At 53.1% G+C, this 27,184-nt stretch overlaps 1 protein-coding gene across 24 annotated transcripts in view; it reads right to left on the bottom strand.

Moving 5' to 3' along the window:
- The window catches only part of ZNF512B (zinc finger protein 512B), a 28,039-nt gene extending 2,560 nt beyond the window's left edge, over window positions 1-25,479 (bottom strand). The window contains exons 1-16 of one of the 24 annotated variants that reach the window (XM_085519734.1): window positions 25,183-25,460; window positions 21,944-22,060; window positions 18,772-18,851; window positions 17,923-18,051; window positions 17,446-17,618; window positions 17,044-17,297; window positions 16,396-16,473; window positions 14,762-14,896; window positions 13,403-13,527; window positions 10,814-10,906; window positions 9,869-9,967; window positions 8,943-9,230; window positions 8,181-8,372; window positions 2,861-2,962; window positions 1,889-1,951; window positions 206-304 (exon numbers count right to left, since the gene is read on the bottom strand). In XM_085519734.1, the coding sequence (XP_085375860.1) occupies window positions 206-304; window positions 1,889-1,951; window positions 2,861-2,962; window positions 8,181-8,372; window positions 8,943-9,230; window positions 9,869-9,967; window positions 10,814-10,906; window positions 13,403-13,527; window positions 14,762-14,896; window positions 16,396-16,473; window positions 17,044-17,297; window positions 17,446-17,618; window positions 17,923-18,051; window positions 18,772-18,851; window positions 21,944-22,058 (2,025 nt within the window). In that variant the 5' untranslated portion in view covers window positions 22,059-22,060; window positions 25,183-25,460. Of the gene's footprint in view, window positions 1-205; window positions 305-1,888; window positions 1,952-2,860; window positions 2,963-8,180; window positions 8,373-8,942; window positions 9,231-9,868; window positions 9,968-10,813; window positions 10,907-13,402; window positions 13,528-14,761; window positions 14,897-16,395; window positions 16,474-17,043; window positions 17,298-17,445; window positions 17,619-17,922; window positions 18,052-18,771; window positions 18,852-21,943; window positions 22,061-25,182 lie in introns of all 24 variants that reach the window. The other 23 variants (XM_085519737.1, XM_015882005.3, XM_085519738.1 and 20 more) reach the window with 23 other exon arrangements.
- Window positions 25,480-27,184: the final 1,705 nt, after the last annotated feature.

The following is a 27,184-nucleotide window of genomic DNA, read 5'->3' as shown; positions in this document are numbered from 1 at the left end:
TATCACCTCCCCAAGGGCACACAGCCTGGCATCAGCCTGTAGGCATTGGGGACACAGAGCCCCCCAGCTTGGGATGCCAAGCCTGTGCCATGTCACCACATCACCACGACTGACGGGAGCTGCTGTGCTCTGCTCCTTGATGGAGAAGGAAAGAGCCAGCACGAGCTCATGGCAGGGACCTGAAGTGGCCCTGGGGTTTCCTTACCTCCGAGTGAGCCTTGATGATGTGGTACTTGACCCCGCTCTCAGAGCTGAACTCCTTCTGGCACAGCAGGCAGCGGTATTTGCCCACCGAGTGCTCCCCCTGCAAGACAGAGCACATTGCTGCACCCCACACTGAGCCAACACACTCCCCCCCCTTCCGGGCTGACACTTCAACCCCTGAAGCAACAGAAAACAAACATTCATTTCTAAAGCACCAGAACTGCCACAACTGCACCTTCTGCTTCACGTGCAGCGTGTGCTGGTTGTGCACTGACACGGCGTGTGTCCACGTGGGCTCATTTCCTCACTGTCAGCAGATCCGTGATCTACTGGGACTGAGCCCTCAGCTGATTTATGTCCCACAGCCTCACCTAATTTTCCTTTTATGCTGGCGGGGAGATGCAGCCACTGCTGGATTTCTGTCATTAGGGCCCTTCTGGGGATGACTGATCTCCCGGCTCTGCCGCAGTTCACGACTCGGGGGAGATAATGTGTTCTCTATTGATGAGGGGTTTATGGATGGGCCTCTTTAGGCAATATATCCACTCCGTGGGAATTTCCCCATAGCTGGCTCTGCGCCGTAAATCTGCAGCTAGACAGGGTTCCCGTTTGGGAGGCAGGCAGGATGCGGGCAGCCCGGCCCCATAAATCCTCATGTAAAAACCATCTCGGCCCATCAATCCCCACTGAGAATGGGGCAGTGCTTGGAAGCCTCTTCCCCTCTCAGTGCCCAGCACTGTGCTGTGGGCTGTTCCACACTCACCTGACCTGTGTGATGCAGCTGTATGTTTACAGAGAATGTTCTTCCAACTGCTGGCTGCTTTCTGTGCACACACTGGAGCAGTGACAGCGATGGCAGCTGGAAAAAGGCTCCATTTTCTCCCAGAAACCATTTGCTGGTTCTGCATGCCAGCAAAGGAACCGCTGCAGCCTCCTGAGCTTGCACTTATATCCTGGCTGAATACCGCTGCTTCTGCCGGATCTCTGCAGCCCACTTTCTAAATGATCTCATTAGGGGCTGATGTTCCAGCTAGTGCTGGAGTTTGTGTTTTTAATAACGATGGGGTATTTATTGGAGCTGCCTCCTGGAAGCTACATTCAATGGAAGCTGCAGCTGGAAATGTTTCAGGGTATAAAGCTTTACGAGCTCTTACCCTGTTCCCTACGCTGAGTCTTTCTCCTGCAGTGGCTGCAGGCAACCAGAGCCCCATGCCAGGTGCTGGGCACAGCCACAGATGAGCTGGGGGCTGCAGGAGCAGTGCAGGGGCTGCTGTGCGTTGTAGTGGGGTTAGCACAGCAGAGAGCTCTCCTCCAAGGCTCAGGTTTTGGCTAAGTCCTCTCTGTGACTTCTGCCAGGCAGGACACAACACTACGGCTGTGGGTGTGATCCTGCCCAGGACGGTGCTGGGCTCTGGCTGCAGCAGGTCTACAGCTGAGCAGTGACATGTTGATGGCAGAGCATTACTTGGCCAGCCCTCTCTGCAGAGCTCATGCCCTGCCTTCAGCCAGGGCACTGCAGGCAGCTTCCACCCCTCCCAGCGCTGGCTGGAAGCCACAGGGATGTGGTCACAGTCCTTTAACCCATGTCATTGTCCCTAGGAATGCTACTCTTAAATGAGCTGTGGGCATGGAAGGACAAAACCAACCCCACCACCGAGTCAAAGCTGTGAAATGAGGAACCTACCTTGTTGCAGTTGGCCAGGTGAGCTTTCAACCCCGAGACACTGGAGTAAATGGCTTCACAGCACTGCGGAAACAAACAGGGGAGGGTTTGCCATCATCCCTCATCTCTTTGCCTTCCTTCATCCTGCGTCCAGGAGCCTGCTGTGCCAGCAAGGCCACAGGTCCAGGCTGAGCAGCATGAGGTTAATGCTCTGCGAGGCGCCCAGGGCCCCGGTCACACGTTTCCTATTAGTGCTAATGGGAGTCATGTGGCCGCATCCTTCTGCAACAGGCTGAAAAATGTCTCCCTTCAATGTCTCCATGGAAAACGTACATTTGGGAGCAGTCAGGAGGTCCTGCTGGGCTACAGGAGTCCTTGGAGCCACAGCAGACGCTTAATAGAGGAGAGAAATCACCCCGGCAGCAGCATGACCAGTTTCTGAGCAACGTCTTTTCAAAGTGCCTGTGTATGACATTAATCAGGCATTGCGTCTCCCCCGGCCTTGCGGTAACAGCTCCGTTCAAATTTCCCATTACCAAGGCTTTGTTTCACATTATAAATCAATGGCCCAGCACGAGGGTGGAGTTCATCTCCCTGCGAGCTCAGGCCAAAGCTGTGCTTTACAGGGAGATGGAGCACACACACCATGTCCTGGAGGCCTTTGCCTATCCCAGCACTTCAAAAAACAAATAAAGAAGGAAAAAAAAAAGAACACTAGAAAAAGACTTAAAACCAGCCCCAGCTTTGCTCTGGGAAAAGCAGGTTCTGTGCAGAAAAAGGCTTAGCACAGATCGTGCAGCCTTCAGCCAGTGCTGGTGCTGGGAGCTCCCCACAAGCAGCTCCAGAGCCTGAAGCACATGGTGCAGCCTGAGCCCAATGCCAGGGGCTGAGCATTAACAAAGGAGAACCCGGCCTAGGTGGGTTTTTGCCCCCCAAACTCCCTTTGCTGCAAAGCAAAGCCAGACTGGCCCAGAGAAGAGAAAAGATGCTCACATTGTTGGGACAGTTGATGTGGCCTTTCTCCTTCACTTCATTCTTCCAGCTTTCCAGCAGCTTTGGATTCAGCTTTGGAAGTCCTGGCCGGGTGTAGTTGAGCTGCAAACAATGGGAGATGATTACTGGAGCTGCACACATCGGTCCCATCCTTGGTGGAGTCCTTGGGCAAAACCAAATGAGTTTTGCCCCCACCATGGAAGAAATGGGGCCCAAAATGCATTGGGAAGCTGCCCTACAGGATGTCACCCCTATCCTTCCACCAGTGAAGGGACAAGACAGCAGGAACAGCAGGACAAGAACCGTGGCCACTTCTGTGTGGTGACACAAGTCTCTCGTGCTCCTGGTCACTGGGCACATACCCCATCACTGCATGGGGCTGGGCCCTGTGCTATTGGTGCCCTGTGTCACAGCTGCCCTTCGGCCATGTTTCATAACCCACAGAACAAACAGCCCTGCACACTGGGCACAGGGGACGATGCCAAGTTTGAAGAGCCTCCATGGCTGCCTTCCACCCATTAATGAGCAGAGCCTATTAAACAATGAAAGGCTCTTGTGTCTCTGCCTCTCCTGGCAGGGCAGCTCTTCCCAAGTGCTTTTAATTACTACTTTATTAGTGACTTGGAGCTTTAGCACAGCAGGCTGGCTCTTCCCATCCTGTTTCTGCATGTTCAGCACACGCAGGAGCAGCCGTGGCACCTGGTGCCCAGTGCCCACCATGGCACATGGCCCTACCTGTGGGTATGAGCTCCGTGAGGTCTGCAGCACTGAGCTGCCCTCGGCCACGTGTGTGCCAACAGCAGCTCTGCAGGGATGCTAATCATGTCCTGAACTCCCAGCTTGTTTGGTGGCACAATGAGTGAATGCAGGTACCTCAGTAGCTTTAGGGCCATGCAGCTCTACTGGCACGTTGATATATCCCTGCTCTCCAGAGAGGACACGTGCACAAACTGTGTGTGCAGAGAAGTACAGACCCAAGCTGTTTTATCCAAGCATGCACGTCGAACTCTGCACTCCCATCTCTGACGACACAGGGAGGTGGCTGCCTGTATTTCTTTCCCAGCTGAGCCTTTTCCTGGATGTGCTGATAAGCAGCAGATTTGCCTTTGTCCAGCTGGGTCAGCCCTGAACGTGCTGCTCCAAAACTTCCTCCTCTTTGCCACTGAGCCTGCAGTACTGGTGATGGGGAGGGCTGGCTGTAGATATTGTCACATCAACCCAGGAGGTCCGCTCTGCCCTCACCTCAGCACGCAGCCAGGGAAGGGAGAAGGGGTAAAGGGACTTGCGAAACAGCAGAAGGGACGTTACTAAGGATGGATGTGGAAATATGCCCCAAGGCCTGGTGTGCTGCGGTTCTGTCATGCTCTGCAGCCACGAGGATGCCAGCAGAGCTCTTTGAAGCACTGGGATGGTGCTCATCAACCACGGAGGAAGGCAATGCCACCTCCGGGGGAGAACACAGGGCTCCCTTTTTGTCATTGATGCTGAGAGCTGCGATGCCAGCCGGCCTCCTTAATTAAAAGCCAATCAATCCCATGAATGAGCAAACATTAATGGTAACCGCACACAGCCCCAGCAACAACCTCTCCCTCCGCGTGTCCCCAAGGAGGAGGTGGGGGGGATGCTCAGAGATGTGGATTCCGCTGCTCCGGATCCCACTGCAGAGAAGAATCCCTCCTCGCTCCGCTCTGCTCCAACAGGCACTGCACAATAACATGCAAATCCCATGTCTTCCCGGGGCGCTGCGGTTCTGGGAATGTCAAAGCCATCTTTATGTCTCTATTAAGAAGGAGCCCCAGGCATGGAATATTTTATTTTCTACCATTTATTTTCCTCAAACAGCCTGTAAGTGAAAATCTTCATGGCCAAATCATTAAACGACTACAACTGGTTTTGGCCACGGCCCATCTCCCCTGAACAGTTGAAGGATGCTGGGGTGGGAAGGCTTGTTCTCTTTGACTGACAGTTTTATTTAATTAACTTTCATATTTCCATCCTTTCTGCTCCCTAGACAGCTCTCCCCTTCCCCAAAATACATTGCAACAAATGAGAACCATGTGTTCTGCCTCGGCCCCAGCCAACATCTTCCCCTTGAACAGACCTGCCTCGGTACGGGGTCCTCAGCCCCTCGAATCGCCCCGTGCTCCTGCCCCATAGAAACCACAGCTCATTCCATCCCAGAGGCAAAGCCAAAGTACAACACGAGGTGCTGCAACGCACAGGGCAGCTCTGCCACCCAGCTGGGGCTCTCAAGAGAGGGCAAGGAGGAAGGACGGGTCCCCATGTGGTCCTCTCCCAAGCCTGCACTGGATCTGGCTCAGCCCACCAGTGAGATGAGTTTGCAGGGCTCAGCCTGGCTCCAGGACTTCTGTGGGGACTGCAGAGCCATTGTGTTGGGAGATAGACCTCAGCAAGATTTTTCTGGTCTAGAATGTATCCTGCTTCCACTATGGGGTTTTCTTAAAGACTCAAGCCTGCAGATGACTTTTGCCCTCCAGCTTTCAAACTGGCCTATACCAGCCCTTTGCTGAGAGCACCAACTCCGCCAGCACTCACAGCCCAGGTCTGTCTGGCCACGTGTGAGAGCAGCCTGCCATCGCAATGCCATGCAGACCCCATGCCATGAGCAGACCCCAAAGGCTGGGGATGGGGTGGCTGTGTCTCCCCCCTTGACATGTTCCCAACAGCTCTGGCACAGAGCTCAGCTGGCACCAGACCTTCCCTTCTCACTGCAACCAGAAATGAGGCACCCCACCTGGAGCTGTCACCAATTAATAACTCATTAACCCAACAGTCTAAAGCAGCTTGAGCAGAGCAGGCAGGCAGTTCTCTCCAGGAGCAAGCACAAAAGCAAACTGTTCCCCTAAAGAGTCCAGAAAGGACCAGGCTATAGGGCCAGAGCTCGTTGTGGCAAAAATACATCCTTCCCCTAAAAACCAATGAGAGCACAAGCTGCTTCACATGGTTGCAGAGAAAGCATCAAACCATGACCTAGTGGTTTTCCACAGTGTTTTCTCCCATCTCACCTCTTCTCTAGGGGGTTGATACTCTGAAGTCAGCCTCCAAAAAGGATCAGGGCATTCCCCTGCATACAGGGATTGCAGGGCCCAGCCCGGGTGGTACCCCCCAACCTCTCACTCCTCCTGCCCAAAGCCAGCACTGGGACAGAGCTGAGCCTTACAGTGGGTAGGTGATGGCTCCAGCAAAGGCCAGAGGAGACTTGGAGGATCAGCAGCATCTTCATGGAGCTTCTGAAAGGGGATTTTTCCCAGAAAAGCAGCAGGGGTGTGTCCTTCCCCATCTGACATCCTCAGCAAGCGGCCGTTGTGAAATACCCCATCTGTTTCAGCTTATCCAGAGGCAAATAAAGATCAGCGCGAGAAAATAAGACTCCAGTGTATATTTAGAAGTGCTGGATTTGGTTAGTGCAGAATGAAGGCACTGCAGGGCCTGGGATCTGAGCAGCAATCGTTTATTCTGATGCCATTGCTTTGGTGCGAAGGAATCCACCCTCCTGGGAAAAGGCGAATGCATCTCACCATGGGCCACCAACGGGATCCGGAGCCACAATCCCTCCCCAGCCAGGACCAGTTGTGGCACAAGGGCTGCAGTGGGTCACTGGGAGACTGGGGACAGAGCTCTGAAGCAAGCGGTGAATGGCCTGGGCACATCCAACCATCACTGGGTGCTGCCTGGAGCTGGGAAGCATTGATCCCTCTGATCTTGAAGAGATGGAGTAGGTGCAGCTGCAATCTGCTGCTGGCCCCCACTATCTCACCTCTCCCTGGGTCCAGCAAGGGGCCAGTGGGTCAGTGGCATACATCCAACAGCTGGAAACAGCCCGTGGGAAGAAGGGGTGGTGGAGTGCTGGGAACCATCTGCCCTGGTCATGATTAGCCTGAATTTGTCTTTCTGCAGCCCCAAGTGGCTCTGGGTTGTCAGCTCCCTCGGAGGGACCGCCACAGCTTGTGCTCAGCAACCGGGCTGGAGCAATGCAGAGGGATGCAGGGATATAGGGGTGATGCCCTCTGCTCCCGCACAGCTCAGGGCTGGACTCACTGCAGAACAGTTCTGCCAGCATAGCTGAAGCTGACCCTGAGGAAGCAGCTATTCTGGGGCTGTATTTGGGATGCTGGGATGTTTTCCCATACACTTAACTGAAGTGCCTTTTAAACACAAGCTGGTTCTGAGCGATGCAAGGCACTACTCGCAGTGCAGGACCCAGCAGAGCTCCCACCATCTCCCACCTCCCCCAACACTGAGCCTCAAGAAAAGATAGCACAGACTGAGCAGCTGATATTTGAGAGTGTTGTCAAGGAAACGTGACAGCCGCTGCAAGACGTGCCCAGAGACAGACACTCACAGCTACACACGCGTTTGCTCCCTGCACTGACCTCCAATTTGTCTATGCAACACAAGCCTGGCACAGCTGGAGACAGCAGCACGTGCAGGGCTCAGGGTCCCAGTCCTCCAGATCAAGAGCCTCATTTTCCACCTGGGATCTGGTCCAATTCCCCTTCTCTCTTGTCTTCAATCCCAGTCTGCTTCCACCATCCTCCCTGCGTGTTGTTTTCTTAGCACTGATGTGGGGCTCACGCTAAACAATCAGATTCTGAACATGTGAAAGGTCTCAAAAAGCACAAAGGGAATGTCATGGCGCAGCTGTGCCAGGGGCTGAAACCCTTCCAGTGTCTTTGTACACTCACACGTAGGTCTGGTGTCCAATACCCCAAGTCAAGAGAAAGGAGGAAAAGAGGAATGCACAGAGTGGGGAAAGACAGCACAACACCTCTCCTCCCTGAGGACTGCAGAGCATTATAAAGGAAACAGCTCCTTTGGGCTTGGTTATTTTTATGCTATAAATGCATTACAGCTGAAGTCATCTGGAAACACATGGGGGAAATCAAAAGTGTTCAGTGAGCACTAGCTCTTAGCCTTCCAGTTTGGCTTCAAGATGGGTGGTGGCACCACGGCCTGATCCTTCTCCAGGCTGGGCACCTCATGGAGATGCCAAGACACATAAGAACGATGCCAGTTTGCATGCTAGTTTCCTGCCTGCCTGCTGCATGTCAGTGAGCTCAGTGCCTCTGCAGGACGATGTGCCAAGAGCACACACTCCAGGACAGAACACAACAGGCTGCAGTAGTGAAAAGGCCAGCACTGCTAGGTGGGCTGTTCAGCAATACATTTAGCATCACTGCTATTCACTGAATACACAGCATGAGAGACATGTGAGGGCTCAGCCACCTGGGGCTGCGCTGCCCTTCCAGGATCTCTGTGTACAGCTGACCCAAAAGAAGGAGAAAGCAAATCCTCCTACCCGCTTAGTTTCGGGTACCAAGTCGTCCTTCATCCTCCGCTTGGTCCAGTCCCTGGCGAGCTCATCCTCTGCTATCTCCTGAAGGTGGAAGACGGCCACTTGGGCCGATGTGCGACGGATGCGGCCACTCGGGGTCCTTTCAAAATCCTCTACGGGAGGGGGCTCTGGCTTCACCTCTGGCTCCTCTGGCAGCTGCAAAAGAGACATTGCTATGAGTAGGGGAGAATAGGTGAGCTCCAGTCCTGGGATGTGGATGCTCAGGTTCATGCTATGTGTTTGTCAGCCTGCTGTGTGCTGGTGAGCACCCCAAACTGGGGACCACAGGCACACACATAGCTGCCTCCTCCCACTGCCACTCAGCCCAAGCACTGGGCTGATGGCATCTCTCCATACTTTCAGCCATCTCATACGTATACAAACATCCCCATTTATTAGTTACAGGGTTATCAGAGTCAGACACACTGCAAGCAGGGATCAGCAGAACAGAAAAGGACGCTCCCCAGGGATGGATCCTGCCACCCCAGGGCTTGTGAGTAGCTGGCCCTGAGGACATGGTCTGATCTTTGTTTTGTAACCACGGATTGAGGGCTGGCCGGAGGACAGAGGAATTGCTGGCCTCTCCCCTCACTTAAAATCAGCTCCCTGCTTTCTTGGAGGGGCAGGGAGGGCTGTTGCTTGCTCCCAACCTACACTGCATGGTACAACAAACACAGGTCGTAATGTGAACGGAGAGAACAACATCAGTCTGACGTCTGCACCTGCCTTGCCTGGCCCGGCTCTGCCCGGCTCGCTCCTGCCCACAGGCTCTGCAGCTCTGCAGTCACCCCCAGGGAGGGATGGCCCCACTTCTCGGGTGGCGGAGGTGTCCGGGGGGCTCACTGAGGCCGGGTGTTCTGACCGCACGTGGTAATCGTGGCCAGCCTTGGATTTGTACTTCTTCCCACAGTGTGGACAGCTGAAAACAGGCTTGTCAGCCTCGGCGAGCTGCTTCCCGCAGCGTTTCTGGTGGTACTGGTAGCCCATCAGGCTGGAGAAGTTGGCCGCGCAGCCCTGCAGAGGTGGGGCGAAGAGAGGGGTGAGGGAGGGCTGTGGCAAAGCGGTCACGGTGCCATCGATCTGGACATGGCTGGGACACGTTCTGCTCTGCAAAGCCCTCCGAGACATGAGGGATCACCGGCCCCAGTGACACAGAGAGGCAGAGGGAGCGGTCCCAGTGCCCTGTGCTGCCTGCCCTGCTCTGACACACAGACAGACAGACAGACGGCGGGCAGGGAGCAGCGAGTGGCAGGCAGGCATTGCCATGTATGTTACGCAGAGAGCAAACCAGCTGCAGAGACAAACCTCAGCCACACGCCCACGTTACCTGTTCGTGACTTGTCTGCAACCGCCTTGTCACCATTTTGGTGCTGTTCGGCTGATTTTTACACTGTGCCCAGGACACCAGCAGCCCTGTGCCCCTTGCTGGGTTCAGGAGGCAGAACTTGGCATTCAATGCTCCTCAACCCGCCCTGCTGCCAGCCTCCTATTGGGGGCCAGAGGGATGGGGACAGGGACAGCTGAGCTAAGACAGAATTGTGTGCTAAGTCAAGAGCACACCAAGGGATGCCCAGAGGACCCGCGTCCTCTCTGTACTGATTCTCACTCCTTCCACCTCCTCGCAGAACAAGAAACAGGAATCGTTCTTATACCTCATTGGGGCATTTCAGTTTTCCCATCTGCTTTAGCACTTTCCTCAGCCTTTCCCGCTCTTCCTGTTCACCAAGGGCAGTGGTTTCCACAGGAACAGGCTGGAAACAAGGAAGTAACAGAAGCAACAGAGTCAACCATTTACTCATGTCCTCTGTGCCAGGAGTGGGTGGTACAGCCCTGCCTCACCACAGCTGTGAACCTCGCGTTAGGTCTCCCACTGCTTTGAGCCTTTGCTGTTCAACTCCAGATTTGCTCATGCATTTTCTGTGTTTGCACTGAAAGGGTTAATTGAGAAATGCACGAGCAGTTCCTGCACAGAGAACACACCAGCCAGGCTAAAGAGCAGGAGATGAATGCACAGGTAAAAGACAAGTCACAACTGGTAAGCACGGGACATGTAGAAATACGGTTATGCCTTGCCCTGGTATCTCACAGGCAGACGCAACTGGCTCGTTAAGCACAGCACCAAAATAGCTGCCTGCCAGACTTTGTTCACAACCAATTTTGTTGCTGTTTCTCATGTGGATGGTGTAGAGCAAAACACTGGATTTTGAGACTTGTGCAAAGCAGAACCCATCAGTGCTGGGTGCATAGGCACAGTTTTGAAGGCAGAGCTTTGCCACTCAAAATCCACCTCACCGTACTTTTGAACCTTTCCCCATTCTGGGATTTGAATTCATGTCTTATTTTTCCAGTTCTCTGCTCTATTCCCAGAGATCAGTGTGAACCCAACTAGATGCCTGGGAATGAATGGCTTTGCTTAGCAAGGGTAAGGCTATCACTGGGACTAAGCAGCATGCAGGACACTGCAGAGATGGTGTTGTGAATCCCTCCTTTGTAAAGACAAAGGAAAGTGGACAGTTGATTGCTTCATCTTCTGTATCTGCATCTTTGGGAAGAGAGGAGAAATGAGGTGTGAGATGAGAGCTGCCCAGCTCTCTTACCTTGCTGACGTGTTCAGCCATGGTGTGGTAATTCAGCCCAGCTTTGGACTTGAACTGCTTTTTGCAGTGTTGACACTTCAAGGCATCCTGCAGCTGAAGGAATCAGAGGCAAGTCACCATGGAGGCCCCGACACCTTCAGTTCTCCAAGGGCTGCTCATTACTGAGCCCCATGAGCAGCCATCGCTGCACCAACACCAGAGGTGGGACCCAGCAGACAACTCAGCAGCCCGTCCCCCCAACCCAGTTCGAGCCTGCAGTTCAGCTTTCTCTTTATTGGCCTGGATCTCTCTGTAATTTGGATCCTGTTATCAAATCCATGTGCCCCAATTTTTGGAAAACATTCAATTTTGCATGTAGATTTAAACCCCACTGGCTGGAAGCATCTGGACCTGGTGTCTTGGTCTTCCTGTGAGAGAGGGTCAGGACAGAGAAGCAGCTTTGATCTACTGACATGCAAGAGGCGTCTTCTCCGCAGCCCTATTAATCACGACAGATGCTGGTGTATGATGAGCTTTCTGGGTGTCTGAACTGTTTAGAATTAAGACACCGCAGGACGCAGTCACACAGACACTTCTCACGTTACTCCACTGTTTGACCCAGCTTGGTCTCCTGAATGATGTACATGCTGATGTAGAAGGGGAACTTGGAAAGTGAGTAAGAGGGTGATGACTTCTGCTGGGGCAAGTACAAGAATTTATTGACTCAAGAGAGGAATGCTCTGAGCTCTAAGAGACAGGATGTCTCAGCAGGGAGACTGCATTGGGATGGCTGTGGCTGTTCCCGCTCTTGCCTGGAGGATGCTCCACTTTCAGCATAGCACATTCACTCAAACCTGGCCTAGAAGCTGAAGGGGAATGCAGACCGAGCTGCAAATCCCTCCTCATCCTGGAGCTCTTGAAAATGAAACTTCACAGCAGCCAACTGGAAATGACTCACTTGCACTTCTGCTCTGATGGGTTAATCTTGTTCCAGATCGCATCACCAATCCTAACAAGGTCAATGCTAAAAGAGCCTTAACTCACCAGATGCCAGTGCCAGCCGTTGTAGGGTTTACTGCTCTGGTTAACACTGAAGAACACTGTATGTTCCTATCTTAATAAACTCTTTCACGTGGGATGCTGGCAGGATATACCTGCTCTCAACTCCTTCAGGTCCAAGCATGTTGCAACCCTTCCTATCCCTTATTCCCTTTACAAAATCTAAGGAAAGAAGGCAGACAGTAGCTAAGAAATACTTCAATTGAACATTACAACAGACAACAAATGGAGAGGGTGCCTGCACTCCAGGCTCATTTCTGATGGGAATAGCTCAAGACACAGCTATGCCACAGGCTCATTGCAGAGATGCTGCTGGGAGGTGGAACTGCAGCCATACAGGGGGACTGTCCTTGATGGGCCACAGATTGCTCTGGCAGGGATGCTGTGAAGCACCCCAGCTCCTTAAGCAACAGTTACCTCAGGAATGACTGTGCTTCATGGGAAAGAGGAGCAGCAAAGCCGTTCCTACAGCAGGAGCCTGTACATCCACTGGGGATGGTATGTCTGTTTGCACAGACAGAGCACAGGTATGCCCTCTTGGGCAGGTCTGGCTCTAAGGCCATTGTTATTCCACTTTGCTGTAAGCTTGGCAGGCTGGGCAAGCCCCAGTTCCTTGGTCGAACACCCACAGGCCTATTTATAGAGGGGAAGACAGGCCTGATGGCTCACACAGATCTGCATTCAGCAGGCTGACTGGCCCTGCAGCCCACAAGGAGCCTGCCTGGCTACGGAGCTGCTTGGAAAGCACAGACAGAAGATAAAATGGCCAAGATCCCCACTCCACTGAAGCCAGGACTTCAGCAGAGGCAGGACGCTGCCCGGCACCAATGTAATGCACGGTTTGGAAGGGATAATAGCCTCTCACTGCCATATAAATAGTGAAGCACAGGCTGGGGAAGCATTTACAGAAAACGAATGTGGAATCAAAGCTGAGCAAAGTATTTTCAAAGTGGGAGGCATTGATCCCATGTTGGCTTTCTGTGGCAATGGCTCAGCACCACACCAGGTAACGGATGATGACATAATCCTCTGCCCTGATGGATGGTGGTGTGGTAGAGAGACTATTTTTCACTGCACCATTACTGAACTGCATCTCGACAGTCTGCCCGAGCACACTCAGGCTTGGTATCTCACTGAGACATGCTCTCATTCAACCACAATTTCTCTGGCCTGATGCAAGGCATGGCACAGAGTGAAATCCTGCAGCCAGGGCTCTATAGGAGGCCAGATTAGAGACAACCCCAACAATCTCTCCAGCCTTGAAACCATTCATTCAGCTACTAGAAATACCCAACTCTGCTGGAGATACGGCAATAAGGGGCCAAGACCACAAAGGGATTCTGGATTGATGAGAATCAGGTGTCTGTATCCCCCTGTGAGTTCATATCAAAGTGAGGCAGCCAGCTCTCTGAAGACAACTAGCAGGTGCTCTATCAGCCAAAGCCCAGAACTGGTTTTAGAAATACTGATATGCGTTTCAAAGCAGCGCATGCACACAGCCAATCCCCTCCAGAATCCACATCTGTGTGACTGAGTATGGCAAGCTCTTACTTTCTGACAGACATCCATATGCTTTTTGAGCCCAACGACGGTTTTCCTGGTTATAACGCTGCAGGTTGGACAGGCAACTTCTCCCTTCTCGCTGATCTCCCGCTGCCACTGGTCCTCAGGATTTGCTGGTGAGAGAGGAGGGAGTTGTGACACCCAGAGACAAGCAGAGAGCATCCCTTTCATAAGCCTTTCATATATACAGGCCAAAACAAAGCTGGACACAAATCATGCAGGTGTAAACCAAACTTGCCCCGCTGTTCCTGCAGCTGCAGCAAACAGGGCCAATGGGTCACCGATGTGGGGTTACCCGACCTGCTGGCATTTCATGGTGTTTCACATTTCCAACCCCTGCTGGTATTCTGCATATTGGGATATTACAGTGCCCCTCAGCTTCTGAACTTGCCGTGCTCAGAACAACTCCCTCTTGCCAAATAAAACAATTAGCGGAAGTGAAACAAAGGTGAGCGCCTCAGCTCCATTCAGATGTGTGCCTGGAAAGCTTCTCTGGCATTTCTCTTCCCAGCAGACACACAGGCAGTTAGGGGAGTGTTGTCTTCCAGGCATGTATTTATTTGAATGGCCAGGTCCAGCTTCAAAACATTTACAATAAAAGACACATGCGCCAAAACCTGCCCCCAGATCCAGAGCTCATGCTGTGTTCTCAGCAGAACTGTGCTGGGTTTCCTGCAAGGGAAGCCTGGTCTGAGTAAAATCCACTAAGTCTGTTTATTTGGATGCTTTTGCGTGGCTGTGAGATCACAGAGACCTTTATTTGAGTTCGAAACCAGTGCAAGGTACTGCAGCTGTATTTATCTTGAACATCCTGAGTTCTTCCTACTGTCAGAGCCCCCAGGGAAAGTCATCCTGTGCTAGGCTGTAGGCTGCACCCTGAAGGCTCCAGGAAGACACAGTCATAGTTATATGTTGGCATTGTTCATGGAGATGAAATTACAAACATACCAGCATCTCAGGAGCTGCTCTGAACTGTGGTCACACTGAAGCCAGGTGGAACCAGGATTTGGCTGCTAACTCCCAGCACTTACAGCGAACCCATCTATCCTCACAGTGACCCCTTTCAGGATGTCAGCTGTGACATTACGGTCAGCCTGCTACACCTCAAAAGGGCAGGAACTGTCTGCTCCTATTTGTAGTCTTGTGCTGGGTTTAGCTCCTGCTTTTGCTCACAAACCTGCAAGAAAACTCATCTAGCACAGAGGCTGCCGGACCAGGAGGGATGCAGGGATCACAAGCTGTGCAGGTGGGCACAGCGCAGGCTCAGTGCAGAGCAGAGGACCAAGCTGCTAAGCAGCCAGGCTGCATGCAGAGATGCTGCTTCTACTCTGCCTCCACCAGCCTTACCTGCTGGTAGGTGCACAGCTGCTTCCTTCTTCACACCAGCTCCTGGAGATTTCTTTTTCAGCTCCTCCATGTTGGTGCTCCCCTCCAGCTTCTTGGCTCGATGGGCTTTCGCCTTGTCCTCTGCTTTGACAAGACCTGTAGAGAGAAGGGACTTTGTTCAACACTTGCTTTAATAGCATCGGATCAACTTACATGTAACAAGAAAAATACCTATACTTCTGACACAGGAACAGTGAGATAGGGGTAGGTCTGTCAAGGCTGTATGTGTAGGACCACAATTATGGCAGACAATGTTATAATTAGCTTATACTGGACAAACTGGATTCACAGACACCAGATCCCACAGGACTTCTCAGCACTGGCTCTTTACACAGCTGTCATGATGGACACAGGTCTCTCCTGGTCTTGCTGGCTTCTGGGAAGGTGAGGAAGGACAAAAGGGGAAGAGAGGTGACCCGGCAACATGTGCACAGGAAAACGAAACCTAGTACAGTCCCCTTGGCTGACAGCAACCATCACTGACCAGAAAGGGCTCTGAAAGCTGAGAGAGAGACTTGAAAGCAGAGCTCTCCATACATGCAGAAACAGCACCTCATGACCCTAGTGGCACCCTTGCCCCCAGAGAGCAAACTTTGTTGTGTTACATATGAACCACAGGGACAGTGGGAAATGCCTGCTCTATTTCAGTTTCCATGTGAGGCAGTAGACCATGGGGGAATAGGTTTATTCACAAGGAACCCACAGCAGACATTTCAGCCTGTGGCAGTGCCTCTGCGGGGAAGTTAAGGAAAACAACCCCAGACTTCCCAGGAGCCAGAGGACAGGAAATCATAGAGACCACATCCCATCTGCTCTTTGGTAAGTGTGTTTAATTCCTTCAAAGCCATTAGTGTTTCTCCCCCAGGACTTGTACTGGAAGGTGCTGCCTCCTCCAGTGCCTGGAAAAGCATGTTTTATTTCCTCGGTTGAATGAGTTTCATAGCCAGTACGAATCCAGTTGCTTTCAAGCTGGGGCTGGTCCAGATTTCCTCCCTCCATATCCAGCTGGGTATGCTGATGGAGCACGACCACAATCCCACTCACTCTTGCTTTGTAAGGCTGAAGCAGCCAAATTCTGAGTCTCCTCTCAGAAAGGATCCCAGTAACGCATCTCTTCCCCTTTGAATTCATTTTCTCTAACGTGGGCGATCAGCACTGGAGACAGTCTGAGGGATGAATGCGTCACCATTCTACTCAGCAGAAATCCTTCTCAGCTCCACTGGCAATACTGTGGCATCCCAAGCCAGAGATCGCCTGCCTCACAGCTCACTGGTGCCAGCAGCTCTTTACTCTGTGTTACAGACTTAACCAGGTCCTTCCCTCTCCTCCCTGACTTTCCAGGAAAGGCTCCCAAGCAGAGCAGACAGGGTTGGTATCAAGGACAAGAATGTTACTGCCTTTCGTTTCCTTTCCTTTCCAACTCTCTTATGGTCAAAGGCACCAGTTCCTCTACCGTGACATCTCAGTGCATGGTGTCTCCCGCATTACTTCCACCAGGAAGGGCTCTTGGAGAAATGGCTTGAAATGTCCCTTTAGCTTCTCCCTGAGATGCCCCAGAGAGAAGCTCCAAACCGCCGCTGATCCATCCGTATTACCTTTTAGTCCAAATGTTCCCGAGATGGACGGCTGCTCCCCCGTAAACTTCTTAGGAGTTTTCTGTTTCCTTCCTGACTCAAAAGAGAGAAACAGAGAGAGAGATTTGGTCAAATACCCTTACTGCCAGGTGGATTTCAGCTGTCCCAGGGCCACGGCTGTGCACACAAACCATATCAGGAGGAAAGGGATCACCCCAAGGAGGCCTTTACCACTATGAAATAAAGGATATGCTAAATACAGCAGGCAGGTCAGTGAACACTAACAGAATTCTGCTTCTTACACCAGAAAACCAGAAGTCATAATATCTAAGGACAATTCAATGACCGAAGCCATGGTTCTGCCCAGTGCCAAGAACCTCACAAGCTAAGGTATCTGATGCTGGTTTGCTTGGGAGCTGCAAGCAGTGCAGACCCATGCTACAACAGGGGTAACCATGACCTGGCCCAGTGCAGCCCTGCCTGCCAGCCACACAGTGCTAGTAGAACCTCCTGACACCCAGCAGGTAAGGAAGATGTGTTTATCTCTCAGCCTGGTTCAACGCCACACTCAGGACAGAGGAGCCGACTGGGCAACTCACTATGATGCAGGTAATTCAATCCCCCTCCCCTGGGCTCCTGAACCAGCATAGCCCCAGGCTCTAATCTTACTGTGCTTCATCCTCTCGGGGTCTTCCTCCTGAAGTGAGGCCTGGCTGCCCCCCTGCTGCCCGCCATCCTTGCCACTTGAGGACTTTGCCGTGGGGGTGGCAGCTGCAATTGCCTCAGCTGCGGCGATCTGAAACTCCTTGGTCTCCCGGCTCTCCGCCGGGCATTCGCCATTCTCAGCATGATCCTGGGACACGGCTTTTTCCGTCTTTGCCTGTTTGGGATGGATGGTGGGGCAAGCTGAACTCTCAGCAGCTCTAGGGTAAAGCACAGAGGGCTTGTTTAAAGAGGGGTTGAAAGACAAATGTCCTGACACTTCTCCCTGCTCCCAATCCCAGACCATGAGAATGGCGGCTTCCAGTCATCCCTATGCCACTACCACACAGCCCAACCACAGCCCGGTACCTTTTCTTGCCACTGCTCTTCCCAATGGCTTTCTGCACTTTGTTTTCTGTTTTGCTGGCTGGCACTGGTCGGTCCAAGTGATTCCAGAGACGATGTTTTTCCAGCTGGGTTTTGGAACTGAAGGCAGCTTCGCAGTACGAGCACGAGTACGTCAGCTTCTCTGAGATTGCACCCTGTGTGGAGAGGGAGAGAAAGGCAGGATCAGGTGGATGTCAGACCTCAGCAGGGCCAGGACCTTTCTGATGCGGTTATGGACATGTAACTTCCCCTCATGACAGTTCCCAATGGTCCACGTTCCCTCCGAAATCACAAGGGACCCACTTGTATGCACCTTCCAGCCTATCCCTGGCCCATCTGTCTCCTCCCCATATTCATCCCATGTTTCTCACAGGGTATAAGGCCTGAGAGCAGCTTTAACCTGTTGATTGCAATGTAAAAGGCCACAGGGAAGGATACATGGCCCTCCAGTCTCCTTACCCCTTGGCAGCGCTGATAGTGGTACTTCAAGCCATAAATGCTGGGGAACTCCAGCCAGCAGCCTGAATTGGGGCATTTCACCCTGGAGTGGGCTTTGAATTCATCCTTCCACTGGTTCATCAGTGGGAGCTGGGAATAGGAGAGATGAGAGACGCAGCTGAGCGATGAGCACCTTGTGCTTGCGTGTGCACTGCTATGGTCTGAGAGAGCCAGGGGCACCCATGGGACTTCTGATCGTCCCTGTCCACTCCCAGTCCCCTCCCAATGGTTTCAGTGCTCCCTCTCACCTGTGAAAGACAAGAGGATAGAGCCATGCATTGCAGGCTCTGCATGCTCTCAGTTCCCCTGGAGAATTTACCTTGCAATGCCTCCTGAGGCACACAGCACGCTCCTGGCCAGGCTGGGGAATAAATCAGGCCAGAAATTGCCTGGGTGATTTAACTACCCCACACTTCATTTGGGTGGTAAATCACACTGTGCCCATTCCCTCACAACTAACTGCTCTGTGTGTTGTCCACGTCGGTGTGCTGGAATTAAATTGCAAGATTCTAGGGGGAATAAATCAACCAGCGCTCCCTGATCGTTAGCCAAATCTGAGGTGGATGCAAGAGAAATGAGCTCATCTAGGAACAGCCCTGGGAAGGGGAGTTTGGAGGCCTACTGTTCCCCCACCAGGGTTTTGTAGGGTGCTTAGTGATGCTGTGCACTCACACAGAGGGGATACAGGGCCCATTAAAATGCTGCTCTGAAGACTAAACCACCTGAAAGGAAGGTTTAACAGAGCAGGGCTGGCTGTAGTGGGTGGCACAGGGAGCAAAGCAGAAGCAGGGACCGCATCCGGGCTCTTACAGGGATGTCTTTCAGTGCCTGGTTCTCAGCCTTGGGTCGTCCTTTCTTCTTGCCCTCTGTTTTGTCACTGGTTGCATTTCCTGCAAACAGATGTAGCACATGTCACCTTCTGCCCAGCCTGTTCCATGGTGTCCAACCAGCCCTGGGCTGCCCTGTCCAAGGTGCAGACCCCCCTCTGAAGGCAATTCCAGCTTCTCTGCAACTCAGTGCAAAGTCCATGCACCTGTAGACACGTGTGCAGGAGGTGACTGCGCATGGCCCAGCTTCTCCTGTGGTTTGCAGACTGCTCTCCTTTCAAAGCAAAGCATTGAGCATTTTAAGCAGAGCTGAAAGCAATACTCCCACTTGAGTCAGATGGAAATCCTCCCATAACTATGCTACTCAGCAAAAGAAATTTGTGCACTGAGCCAGCTGTTGAGCACAGAAATCCCCTGTCCACTTTGCATGGTTGGTGGGGCTGAGCTGCCTTGGGACTGCAGGAGGACATCAACTTCCACAGGGAGCAGCAGGAATGGGGACGGCAGGGGGTGGAGGAAAAGTAGAGCAGAGCCTGGAGGGGCTCAGACCAGGAGAGGTGACAGGGACACCTCTGTGAGGGGCCCTGGCTGTGTGTGCTCACAGCAGATTCTCACTGTCCCATCCAGAAACCTGCTCTGTTCAGCCAGATGCTGCAATGTTGTCATCACTTCCAAACAGCCCTGGAGACCACGAGCTTCCCAACATAGTGGTGTGGGGCACACCAAGCACAAACCCACTCAACTGTGCCAAGTCCCAGACTGAACACTGAGAGGCTCACAAGGACAGCAAAGCCTTGATTTCACCTCACTCACAACCAGAACGGACTGAACCAAGTGGAACAAAAACCATGATAACTTTCATCAGGGTTTGTACGCAAAGTTTGAGGAAGTTTCTCAAATCAACCCATTGTAACACACTAACTTTAATCCTCCCTAGCTGGAGCAGAGCTCCGCAGTCACCATGTGGGTGTGGAGTGCCTTGGTGAGGTGCTTCTGGGCAGGGGATTTATTCACTAGGACAATTCCTGGCTCCCCAGATACATGCTCAGGTTTATCTCTACCATCAGGGTGCTGGCAGCCAGCTCACACCCCCCTGGCTCAGAAGAACTCCAGCACAAGCAGCTTCCCCCAGAGGACAGGGCTGAGCTGACGGTGCCGCATGACTGCCTTGGCACCATGGGTGCTCTGTGCCCCTCTGTTGTGCTCTGCTTTTAGAGTCTAACAATTGCTAAGAGAAACATTCCAAACCAGGGCAATTTCTGCAAATAGGGGTCAAGCAGTTGAGCTGAAGTGATGGAAATAGCAGGAAACAGAAATGGCAATTTTCTGACATAGATTTCAGCACGACTCGTAGTTTGGCTGCAATTGTACAAAAGCCAACACATGGATAAAGGAAGGGCCCGGGAGCTCAGGCCATGTTGTTACCCTGCTCATCATTGGGGCATGTACAAATCTGCCTGCACAAGCACTTGTTGGCACAGTTCAAAAGGAGGAAGCAAAAGTAACAACCAAGAGGAATGAAAATTGCCTGGTGAAAAGCAAAGCGATCAAAGCACCGCCAGCTCCTCCTCTGGGGGCAAGCAGCACGCGTACAGAGTCAGCACGGCTGTAAGAGATCCACCTGAATGGAGAGCTTGCTGCAAGGCTTCTTAAGTTGTCATGCTTTAAGCGATGCTGAGTCTCATGCATGACATTCAGACTGAGGTCTGGGAGGGCTTAATGAGTAGGACTAGGAATTAAAGCCATTTGCTTTGACAACAGAACCAAGCCAAAAAGGCAGCCCAGAAAAGGAAACCCCAAATGGCTAACGGAGGGTAGCTGAGACTGAAAACCTCAACTAACTCAACCTATAAAACACCCTTCCCTGGTGAAAGTCGTATATGAAGAAGAGGCTGGAAAGTGCATTGGCAATGGCCCCAGCTCCTGAGCAACCAGAGCTCAGCTCTGAGCCTGGTGCTGGTGACACTCTGAAGCCAATCCTGGATTTCTCAGCGAGTGAGAGAGATTAAACAGAAAGTCACCCAGTTACCTAAAGAAACCCTGCCAAAACCATGGGCTCTCTCCATGTTCATGCTTTCTGATCCAGAAGCCAGAGGTAAAATAGCAAGCAAGACAATTTCCTCATTTATTTTCCAGCCCTCTGAAGCTGGGCCAGCTGGTTGGCTTCATTTTGTTACCCATAAAGGCATCATTTGGAGATGCTGCATCCCTCGGGAATCCCACTAACTCAGAAGGTCTCATCTGCAAGAGCTGGCTGTTCACATACAGCACAGCAGCGACCTCTAAGGAACATAAAAACTCCTAAAAAGCCATTCTCCTGGCCCTGCAAGGCAGCCTCACTGCTCCAGAGATGCAGTCTTGCAGGTTCACCCCCCAAGCTGCAGGCTTTGGAGCAGCATTGCTTGGCTTATTCCTAAGCTCTCGTAGAGTGGCTATGAGAGCATCTGCTCACCACACCTGCCTTATACCTCTTGCATTTTCAGTCTTGCTCTTACATGCATGCTCGGACCACACTCTCAATCTTTTCCTATGTGTTTAAGTAGGGAAGGACCTCATCCTCCAGGTGAATGGAGCTACTGCACATCATGGGACTGCATGAGCTGGGATTTGCTGTAAAACCCCATAACCTCACAACACAGCAGTTACCTGCTATTCTATTCCTCTCCTTTTCTTTTCTCTGTTTTCTCTCCTGTTTCAAAATAATCCCAATTCAGAAGATCCCAGAGCAGCCAGAAGAGCACACCCAATTCAGCAAGTCTGCTCTACTTCTAAGGTGTAGATAAGATGCCACCAGCCCTGAGTGCATGTACTCTCCATGGTCGGAGCTGCATGTGAGCCCCACAGAGGGGCTGGGAGCCTCTCTGCTCAGCAGAAGCAGACAGGAGAAAAATTCCTTAGGTCTGGAGATGCCTGAATAGAAATCCACCATTGATCAGAGCGACAGCATATGGGTCCCCAAGGAGCTCCATCCAGGAGGTACGACATGGGAGGCAGCAGATGGCTGAACTCACTTCAGCCTTTCCACCCTTTCACATAACATTTAGCTGCCACCGTGATAAACAGACTTAGAGACACCCATCTCATTAAGACAGATGCAGGGAGAGATCGTCCCCTCCGCCCCGTCCATGTTCAGAGACAGAAAAGCAGTTCCTTACCCAGCCTGGGGAGCTCTGTTGGTGGGTTCAGCCTCGCCTCTGCCCTGCTCTCTTTGCTAGGTTTGGTGGAACCTGAAGTCTTCCTTCCACCTTTACAGGCATAGGAATCCGCCATCTCTGAAACAAGCAGGGGGATGCATTAGAAGTCACATGGAGCTGGGAAGAACGCATTCTAAAAGCAAGGAGAGCTGCTGGGATGGAGGGAAATTAGAAATCTGATGGCTGAAGCATTCCCACACAGGGGAAAAACGGGATGGGGATCTGAGTATCTGTCCTCTGGCTGAGCAATGCAATAGACATGGTTGAAAAGCTGCTTTCATGATGGGCCGGTTTCCTCTCCACGTTTAACAGCAAAGACTCTATTAAAAATTATGGGCTGGCTTCGTCCAGAGAAGTAATGAGTAAATGGTTTTTCCTCTTCGTTTATTTCCACGCTTTCATTTAAGACACCAAAAGGGAAAAAAAAAATAGTGAGTTTTAATGAACAGATGTAGTGATAAATTTCCAATTTTCCTTATTAATGGGAAACTGTTACAAACCGAGAATTGCTAATGTTATCTAAATTTTCTGTATTAATAATTCAATTTGGCTTCTCTATAAATAATGAACATCAGGAATTATCACGGAAGGCCCGGTCGTGCTCCCCATAGAAGCAGCCAGCGGGAGACCCCTCTGCTTCAGGAGGATTAAGGCCATAGAGTGGCTGCTTCTGCCCAAGTTCATTTCAAGTATCCTCAGACACCAAATCCAAACCTTACACTTGAATGAGGGGAGATAACACAGCTGGCTGGATTGAGCCGCCTGGATGCACTGCTGTAGGTTGTACAGCCTGGTACAATGCAGCGGGACGAGGCAAGCACCTTGCAGGAGGGGCTCAGCCTGCCTGGTTTTGCAATTCAGACAAAATTCACTGCTTGGCTCAGCAAGGAACCAAACCTGCCCTGGGGACATCAGGGCTTTGGGAGTGAGTTCTACTGACCCCCATCCAGCCTGCAGACCATGGACAGTGCCAGGGATGCGATGCTGATGCTCAGCCAGCCACAAGCAGCAGCGTGACTGCAAGAAGTGCCACCTGCTGCCTCCTTTTCACCTCTGCTTAACACTTCCCTCCCACGTGCACACGTTTTTTAAAACACAGATGTGACTTGTCAGCCTCTGATGCCTCCCACATAACCCTGCCTGCATCGTTCAGCTCAATCCAAGCCGAAGAGGCTCCCTCTGAGCATCCCCAATCACCCTGCCCAGGTGTTCATTGGGATCGTGGTGCTTGCAGAGCAGCTCTCCTGTACTCAGACAATGGGAAAGGGGATTGCAGACCCGCAGCACAGCACTGCTATCACAGCATGGGACACTGTGCTGTCCTTTGAGGTGTCCTTCCAGAGGTGACAACAGAGACTTCCTGAGCAGGAAAGCATAACTGTGCATGGCATGCAGACCAGATGCTCCCAGACGAGCTGGCAAACACCTCCAGCAAGTGTTCAGCCAGTGACAAATATTGGGTTGTTTGTGCAGACACAAAGGTTAATCAGATCAAATGAGAAATCCCACTCTTGGCAACAGGTTCTCTGGCATTCGGTGCCGAACACAGGAATCATTTATTCCACTCATTAGAAGTCCTAAAGCAGAAGATCTGGGTACGAGCTGCAGCACCAAGTGGGGTCCCTGCAGTCTTTCTCCTGTCCCGGACCTGCAGCCCCACTATCACAGCTGATCACTTCTTGTTCCCCAGAACACATCTGTCCCATCACAAAGGTCCTTTATGGCCAGTGTTGGAGGCTTGAAATTTCTTTCCTTTCCCCATCAAACACTGCTTTGATTTTCTTTCCCCTCTAATTCTTAGCTTAAATGGAAAATAAAAGCCAATAAACCTCCTAGCGAGAGGCCACTCCACGACCATCGATACAACCCCGGGGATCCCAGAGGAATCGCCCCAGAGCCAAAGAGCAGAAATCAGCCCATTGTCTTCAGTCCTATCCAAACTTCTCACTTGATTTGAGTCATACCCGCTGACTCCAGCCAACAGCCGTGTGCCTTTCCATGCTTCCATTGCCTTTCGGTGCCATTTTGCAGGCGGTGATGAGAGAAACAGATATTGGCAGGTCCCGGCTGTGAGCGGTGCTGGGATGCACTGAGGCTGCTGCAGTATCTTTGCAGGTCAAGCTTCATTTTATCACAACTCCTCCCAGCGTTGGGCACAGCACCTTTGAAATGAATGGGACTGCAGCGGAGCCCCCAGCCCCACACACTGGGACTCACTGCTCTGAGTGCAGCTGGTGTCTGCAGTTGTAGGGTGGTCCTTCAGCATCTCCACCATCATCCAAACCCAGCAACACCCGCTTGCTGAACCTTCCCCTTAACACTCCTATGAGGCTCCACTGCAGATGTAGCACCCAGCCACTCCACTGCTCTTCATCCAAGTGCCTATTTCTGGGTGTGTGTGAAGCTTCTGATGGTTTGAAAGTTTCTGTTTGAAACACATTAGCAAGTCCCTCCCCTTCGGCCATCCTCAGGCACAAAAGCAAATGGGAAAAGCATGTACACACACACAAACACACACACACACACATGAAATCCCAGCAGACAGCAGCAGCTCCGGGTGTCACCACCACCGTGACCTGCAGGGCTGTGTCACATCACTGATACCAGCAGTGTGAGCAGAGCTGGATGTCCATCCTGCTGTTGCTTCTTTGGGCCTGCCTGGGTCATGCCATCGCCCATCACCTCCATGTCCTGTGCTGTGACATACTTGGTGCTGGTTCCCCTCATTCTCCTGCCTGGTTCAACAGCTCCTCCTGTCACCTCCCTGTCCAGGATCTCATCACCTGGCATCCAGTTCCATCACACCGCTGTCACCTCGCCGTTCTCTGCTCCTCCTGTCACCTCGGTGGCTCGAGCAGTTCCACCCTTAGTGTCCGTATCCCCCTGTTCACCTCCTGTGCTGTCACCTCGCACCCACACACAGGGCCGGGTCACCTCGCAGCCCATCGACCCGCAGCCCGTCCCCTCCCCCGTCACCCCTCTCCCCTCCCGGCCCCGTCACCCCGTGTCGGGCCCCACCGCCCCGCCGGGCCGTTCCGTGCGGTGCCGAGGCCCCGTCCCACCAGCAGCAGCTCCGAGCTCCCGGGAGGGGAAACGAGAGGCAAAATGGCGACGCGTGCTGCGGCCGGAGGAACGGGATCGGGATCGGGGTGTCCCCGCATCGGGGCCGGGCCGGGCCGGGCCCTCAGCTCGGTTCTTACCTCGGCGGCCGCGGTGCGGGGCGCTGGGACCGGGCGCCCCACCGAGCGGCGAAGCAGCGGCGCCGCCCGCGGCTGTGGGGCCGCCGAACGGGGCTCCCCGGCGAGCCGAGCCGCCACCCGCGCTCCGCTGCCGTTCTCCCTCCCTCCCTTCCACCGCCGCCGCCGCCGCGGCTCATGCGCGCTTCCCCGCCCGGCCCGGCCCGCCCCGCCGGCAGCACCGGGCCCAAAGCCGCGCGGATCTCGCGTGGCTCCGCCGGCGGGGCCCGGCCGCGGGGCGGGAGGGAGGAGGAACCGCCCCGGTGAGGCGGGACCGGGCAGTAACACCGGGTCGGGTCCGGAGCCCAACACGCAGAGCACAGCGACAGGAGCCGGGCAGGTGCCGGCCGAGAAACGGACGGAGGGGACACGGCGACACGTGGGGGTGGTGGTGGCCGAAGCGAGTGGTGGGGACGGTCATAAAGCGGGGATGGATGGATGGATGGATGGATGGATGGATGGATGGATGGAGCGATGGATGGATGGATGGAGCGATGCCGGCCGTGACACCGTGACACGGGGATTGCTGTAACCTGCTGCCATCCCGGTAGATGTGGCTGCAATAAGGGGAAATGAGGCGGCAGGTGGGAGCGGAGCCCCGTTCATATACATCCTGCTGTTGCTTCCTTGGTCACTGCGACAGCTCCGAGCGCACCGCGAAGGCACATGGCAGTGATCTATGTTATATCCCTGCTCCGTTTCCCTCCATCCCCACGGCCACGTGGGTGAGCGATGTGCGGGTCAGACGGCTGTGAAATGCCGCTGTGCTCGGTTACAATGGCATTTCCCAGGAGCCAGCAGCGCTGCCATCACGGCTCACACCGCTGTCAGCACATGGGTGGACGCTGACATGTGTCTGTGGTGCTGCCTGCCCTGCAGGGTCCGGCTACGTCCCATCACCGGAGCGATGTAACAGCAGCTGGGAGCTCCCCCGCCGTTCCCCTCTTTGTCTCTATGGAGGGGAAGGAGCTTAATTAACGTCTGCAGAGAGCATGTAAGGCTCGATGTAATTGCTGGGTATGATTATCAGTGGAGCAGAGGGTGCTCAGCGGGGTGGGAGGGGAGGCACAACCCACCTGCTTTGTATGAATGGGGCATAGCTGATGGAGATGCGTTCCCTGCAGCGGGGAGAGCCATGGAGCTGCAATGGGGCTGATGCACATCTACAGCTCCTCAGTGCAAGGCTGCAGACTGCACCTGTGTCCCTCCGAGTGCCATCAAATATGGCACAGCTGAGTGGCAGAGCTGCAGCCCCAAAGCTGACCCCAAAGGGATGTTAAGAGGGACTCAGGAGGGGCTCTCTATCACCGTCCCTGCAGCCACACTCTTGGGCTTCTTGCACTGGCCAAGCATAGTTTTGCAGCACATGGTGCATGGTGATGGAGTGGCCGTGCAGCCATGAATGGGTTTGGAGAGTGGCCAGTGCCAAGCGAGGTACAGAAATCCTAAATAATAACATATAATGACAGCTACAGTTCCTATTTTCAGGCTGTGCTCGGAGAAGGGGAGGGGGCTGAGGAATGAACTTGAAAAGAACAGCAAATGTGAAACAGATGCTGAGAAGCGCCTTTTTGTTCTTGTTTTCCAGGCGTGGAGTTGTGAGAGCCTGGCTGGGAAGGGCAAAGCGAGGAGGAGGAGGGTGGGGGGTGGCCGTGGCACAGAGGAGCTGTGCGGCATTGCCATCCTTTATGTGCTCATGGGAAGTTATCATGATCCTCCTGCACCATAGCATTGCTTGGTGGCTCATGGAGGAGGGATGGAGAGCCTACATCTGCAGCATGTCTCACCCTATGCTACCAGGAGGCCACATCCATGTCAGGGCAGAGCTGTGGGTCTCAGCTCCTGGGGTGTTCAGGCTGGGTTTCCCCCATGTGAACTCCCACAGTCCCACCTTGGGGCCTGGCACTGCTGACCTGAACTATACCTGGCCAGCATCTAAAAATGCAAAATACAGGGGAAAAAAAGA

The sequence above is a fragment of the Coturnix japonica genome, chromosome 19 (genome assembly GCF_054131305.1).
Source record: "Coturnix japonica strain WE chromosome 19, WE-NBRP24, whole genome shotgun sequence".
Lineage (NCBI taxonomy): Eukaryota > Metazoa > Chordata > Aves > Galliformes > Phasianidae > Coturnix > Coturnix japonica.
The sequence above is the reverse complement of the archived record's forward strand: the minus strand, read 5'-3'. Positions and strand labels throughout refer to the sequence as shown.